Genomic DNA, 6,225 nt, shown 5'->3' with positions numbered 1-6,225 from the left:
TTCTGGCTTACCACTGATTAGGCATAGCTAAGGCGCTTAAATACATTTGTCCTGCTTCTGATTGTTTATATCGTTGGCACTTAAATCTTTTTCGCTTACTCTGAAAAACAGGCTGTTTTGGACGATTTGTATGAAGCGACATTTATTTCTGTAAACGTGGCCTTTTTATGGTAGGTAATAATTCTATTATATGCAACATTGTCATTAAATGTAATGAAAATTAATTTCATGGCGATATGATAAATAGATTTTTATAATGAATTTTTTTCTGAAATTTGAAACTTTGATTGACTCTCCTGTAAAGTTTTAATAATGGCGCTTGAAACAAATAGCCTTTCACCCCTCGATTTATAGTAAGGAAGAGACGCAATCACATCAACTCGGGGAAGAAGTTTTTAACCTTACCATAAACTATATTTTTATTCTATGAGAATGACATTGACAGAAAGTAATCTGTGTTTGTTATTTATGGCATTTGCACGTCGAAACTGTCGAAATGTGATTTATTTGAAAGTTTTAAAAACGCAACCATTTTGGATTAATTGCTTGTTATTATATACTGGCGTTTTGTATTTTCATTAAAAATCTTCAATAATATAAATTACCACAGTATTGTCTAACAATAAAATGGGAAAGCCTTCATCTATCCGTCTGTCTGTTAGTTAATGTTTTGAAAACAATATATTGGTGTGATCAGAAAGTATGTTTAAAATTTGGTTTCTAGTTTGCAAAAATTGCTACATAAGGGCTTAATAATGAATTTAACGATTTTTCTGATCATTATCATCAGATTTTGCTTGGTATCTTTAAAAGCTTGCTTTATTTTAACGTGACCGAATTCTAAGGTGTTAAGGCTTATATCGTAATTTTAAACGATAACGCAAATAAGATGATATGTGTAGTACATCGATTTGATTTAAAGAAACTTGAACAATCTCTCCTCACACAGATAAAATTGAAATAATGTAGGGTAACTAAAGTAATTGCAATAATATTGTGTCACCTACTTATTGATCACACCTTAAGGCCATTTTTATGTGTGGAATGTATGAATAAGTTATTTAGAAAGTCTTTATAAATCACAAATTTGGTTTATGATTGCTTTTGAAGATATTAATATTATATGTTTGTCTTTTACCAATATATTCAACCTTAAAAGATGTTAAAAAAATATGACAAATTTCATGAATAATACTGACATTTTTACTGCCCTTAATACTATATCTAATTGTTTGAATAATAATCAATACAAATAAAGTATTTTTCATTGAAGCCATTTTAAATATAATGTTTATTAACACTTATAATTTTCCAGCAAGATTCAGAACAACCAACGTTTTCAAATTCTGAATTTAAAATGAATAATTCAGTAAGAAAAAAGAAATTTGCAATTAAAAAGAAGAAAAATAACAAAAAAAAATTTAACAATGTTGTCAAAGTAATACAACAATTGAAAGCTGACAACGCATCAATCAATAGTTCATGCAGTTCCGTCACCTCTGTAAATAATACTATAATAGATTTAGACACAATAAAGACACCTATAAAAAGTAAAGACGTTACAAGAAATAGTCTAATAGTAATATGTGATGATGATGATGCAAATCCAACAACAAACATTTCAAACATGAGCCCTCCGATACATTCTTCAACACCTATTCAAAACTCTAAAATGAAAATAAAAAAATCAAACAGCTGTAACGAGACACAGAATGTAAATACAGATGTTAATTTAACTAAAGATGTAAATCAAAATTCCTACTTAACAATAGATTTAACGGGAGAGGGTACACATAATATGAATAATACAGTAATAGACTTAGTAAATACATCAGATAAACGAAATTTAACATCAATAAGTGATGTAAGTCTTTCAATGAGTAATGACTCGGAGGTAACGGTACTTAATATGCAAAATAATAAACAAAGTAAACAAATGCAGAAATATGTAAAAGGTATATCAAAAATGAACTGTCAAGAGAGAGGAAAATTATTAGAAATGATAATGCAAACAGTATTTAATGGATGTAACGTACAACAGAGTCAACGAAGTCTTAATATACAGGTATGTTTGCTTTTGTATGAAAGGCAAGAAAACTATTACTAACTTTGAAAAAATTTAGATAACTAGCTTTTACCCGCTACTCCGTTCGCGCGGAATAAAAAATAGAAAACGGGGTAAAAATTATCCTATGTCCGTTTCCTGGTTCTAAGCTACCTGCCCACCAATTTTCAGTCAAATCGATTCAGCCGTTCTTGAGTTATAAATGGTGTAACTAACACGACTTTCTTTTATATATATAGATTTGAGAATATGTTGTGTCTAAGTTTCAGAAATATAACTTTTAGATAAGTTAGCTTAGGTTACAAGTCTAAGTATTTGCAGTTTGTTTTGCTTGAGACCACTGTATAAAAAAATGTTGCTCGGTGTTTTTCAAAGAAAATAATTAGGAAAATATAGTTAACTAGCTGTCATCCACAATTTCGTTTGCGCGGAATTAAAATAAAAGTAAAAACGTAGTAGCTTATGTGTTCTGCCAGGCTATATGCTAAATTTTTGGCAAATTTCAGCAAAATCCATGCGGCCAGTCTGAAGAAATCTTATAACAAACATCCATCCATACATCCAAACATTCACATTTATAATATTGATTCTTATTCTCATTTGACAATTTTGACAAATAAATAAAAACCTTTTATTCTTTTTTAGGCACAAAGTAACAGAGCAACAGAAACAGTAGAAGATGTATATATCAAAGAAGTGATCCTCGGACAGTCAAAATCAAGGAATAGTATCGGAAGTAACATTTACAATCCCGAGAAGGATTTAAAAAACAGGACGGGTCTACGAAGGATTATTATTGATGGAAGCAATGTTGCTATGCAGTAAGTGTTCATTTAATAGTGTTTATAAGAATTTTCTTCCTTTAAGAGTCTATTTTACAATATACAAGTAAAGTAATAACTATCTCAAGTAATAAATAACACATAGCTTTTTTTGGATATTGTGACACCTCAACAATAAGTTAATTTGACAAATAAGTTCCAAGTAGCTTTTTTTTAATATTACAAATTGGCAAACGAGCAAATGACCACATGATTTCGCCGAAATGGCGAAGCGACTGCTGTCCATAGACATTCTCAATTGCAGATGCGTTGCCTACCCTCAATCGATGTAGGAAGAGACGCACAAAAAGCTTATCCCAGATTTTATAAAACAGGCCCAAAAATATTGTGTTTTACTCGGAAAGTTTTACTTTTACACTTAGGAGTTAATAACCATTAACTGGTGTCTCATAGTTGCCTTAATGGGAGATATTTGTACTAAGCACCCGTTTCAGTGACCATTATATAATTAGTAATTATCTTACTAATATTATAAATGCAAATGTTTGGACGGTATCTCCAGATTGGCTCAACAGATCTACATGAGATTTGACATAGACATAGTCTGAAAGAATACAAAGACTACTAATTTTTCTTTTTTCTTTTTTTAATTTCGTGCGTACGGAGTAGTGGGCGACAGCTAGTTGTAAAATAATTTGGAAAAATCCATTTTTATCTGGCAAATTGGCTTTTGAGATTTAAAATTAAAACATATATGAAAACAAATTTATAACATACTAGGTTTTACCCGCGACTCCGTCCGCACGGTATAAAAAATAGAAAACGGGGTAAAAATTATCCTATGTCCGTTTCCTGGTTCTAAGCTACCTGCCCACCAATTTTCAGTCAAATCGATTCAGCCGTTCTTGAGTTATAAATAGTGTAACTAACACGACTTTCTTTTATATATATATATATATATTAGATGTGGGTTTTTTTATAACATATTTTAAATTTTAGGCACACAATGGGCAGAAAGTTTTCAGTAAAAGGTCTCCAGATTTGTATAGAATATTTCACGAAACGGGGACATGATGTTACAGCTTTTGTACCACGGTTCAGGTAAATTATATTATCTCATAGTATACATAAATTCATATAACAATCTTAAAAAACTGACTGTTTTAATGAATCTATGTTTTAAAATACAGTCGAACCAGGATAAATGAGAAACTTCTAAAGTAAGGATCATTTTTTACGGCAATACCGGCCCCGGGGTTGAGTGGCCACAACCTTTTTATATAATTCCTTCTTCTTGACATTTTAATTTATTGTTCTTGCTTAAATAAAAAAATATGTGAGCCGTCATGGGACGCCTGGCAGATGTGAAACATCGTGTGTGTACAAGTAATGTGCATAAAATATTAAATATTATAATTAAATAAATAATAATAATAATATTAAGAAAAATGTATTAAATCAGAAAATTAATAAATATGTGGAATAATAATAATAATAATAGTAATAGTAACAGTATAAAATATTATTAAACTAAACACATAATATATATATACATAATATATGTATACCTCAGTATAGCGTGGCGACCCGTCGCCCCGGCAAGCGTCGCCACGCCAACAATTCGGTTTACAAGTGATCCTATAGACAAAAACAGTTTTGTCAACATAAAAAACAGTTTTTTTTTATTTTAATAAATATTAAAACATAATATATTCTGCTATCGAATGCTTCAGAACATCAACATCATTGTCAGACCCGACTGATGACCTCCATGAGAGAGAACAATATGGTTCCTTGAACTCTCACTTATCCATGTTCCACTTTATATTAATGTTTTTGGTCATAATGTTAGTAACCAAATTCTATATTTTTAACTATTTAGCTTTTTATATGAACTCAAATACTTTTGTCTCATAGAAATTTGCAACATAACGTGAAATAGATGTATCTACCTTTTTGAGACAGAGGAGGGGACAAACTGAGGAAGAATATTTCTTTTTTCTATTTATCCTCTCCGCTAAGTTCAAGTTCCCCTGCCTTATAGTTTTCTTATGATAATTTGTACTGTAATATCAGATGTAAGTTTGGTAAGAGCACGGAGCCGAGGTTGTTGGACAGTCTGGAGCGGAGCGGGCTGGTTGTGTACACACCGTCCAGAGAGATCCAGGGCAAGATGATAACTTCATATGATGACAGGTAAATATACTGCTTTTTTTTTCTTTTTTTACAGCTTTATTTTCACTTAATGCAAATATAAAACAGATTATTTATAATAAGCTTTTAAGCTAGGTTTTTATCTTTTTCTTTATATGGCTCATTAGTGGGTAAAAGCCTCTTCTTTTACATTATTTCCCTATCTATAAATATACTAGTTATATTTGATAATTATGCTCGTTTTATTTTAAAAAAATTGTGAAAAAAATATGGATGGATTTCTGCAACAAGAATATTTTCATCCAAATAATATAATCTTACTAATATTATAAATGCGAATGTTTGGATGGATGGATGTTTGAAGGTATCTCTGGAACAGGCGAACGGATCTTGATGAAATTTGGCAGAGACTTAAAACATAGACTAGAACATATAGGCTACTTATTTTTTTTTAATCCAGCGCGGACGGAGTCGCATGCGACAGCTAGTAATATTATTATATCAATATACATACGTATTTTTGACATTGGTAATTGGTTCAGTTCAAAATTTAACTTCATAGTTAATGAGTTTATAAACAGCTGGAATTTTTTCCCTTTGGACCGATCGTCAGATTGTTTCGTAGTCCGATCGGTCCAACGGCAAACACCATCAATAGCTAATGTCAATAACTAAATATATTACCCACAGATACATAGTGCAGTGCGCGGCCGCGTTTGATGGTGTCATAGTGTCATGTGATAACTATAGAGACTTGCATTCAGAGAACCCAAGATGGCGTTTCGTTATCGAAAACAGATTACTGCCATTTACTTGGGTCGGAGACATGATTATGTTCCCCAAAGACCCTTTAGGCAGAAATGGACCTACGTTAGAACAATTTTTAAAACATTAACACTTTAAATGTCGAGCTTCATGATTTTGTATGAAAAAATCTTAGTGGCATTCAAAGTGTTAACATTTTTTTTTTGTAAAGTATGGTATATTGTTACTTATGTGATAAAGGTGTTTAAAAGTTTTTTGTAGGTTGCCGTTTTTGTGGTCAAAATTTTTTTTTTTTTTAGAATTTTTTTAAACGATTTTTTGGGTTGTTTTTTAGTTTTGAAAGTGAAATTTTATGTTCTATTTTGAATTTATGGATACAATTAAAAGACAAATTTGAGATTTTTTTAAGAATTTATTAGTTATATTAATAAAAATTTCTGCAAAAATAACGTTTTTTTT

General features: G+C 30.6%; 1 protein-coding gene across 1 annotated transcript; it reads left to right on the top strand.

Moving 5' to 3' along the window:
* The first annotated feature begins 470 nt into the window (after window positions 1-470).
* On the top strand, window positions 471-6,021 carry LOC106721078. The gene is made up of 6 exons (XM_045684251.1): window positions 471-657; window positions 1,316-2,065; window positions 2,711-2,886; window positions 3,847-3,948; window positions 4,924-5,043; window positions 5,692-6,021. The coding sequence occupies exons 1-6, from the start codon at window positions 628-630 to the stop codon at window positions 5,894-5,896; spliced, it is 1,383 nt and encodes a 460-aa protein (XP_045540207.1). The 5' UTR covers window positions 471-627; the 3' UTR covers window positions 5,897-6,021.
* The last annotated feature ends 204 nt before the right edge of the window (window positions 6,022-6,225 follow it).

Source organism: Papilio machaon, chromosome 25 (assembly GCF_912999745.1).
Source record: "Papilio machaon chromosome 25, ilPapMach1.1, whole genome shotgun sequence".
Lineage (NCBI taxonomy): Eukaryota > Metazoa > Arthropoda > Insecta > Lepidoptera > Papilionidae > Papilio > Papilio machaon.
This window is presented reverse-complemented; position numbering and strand designations above follow the sequence as displayed.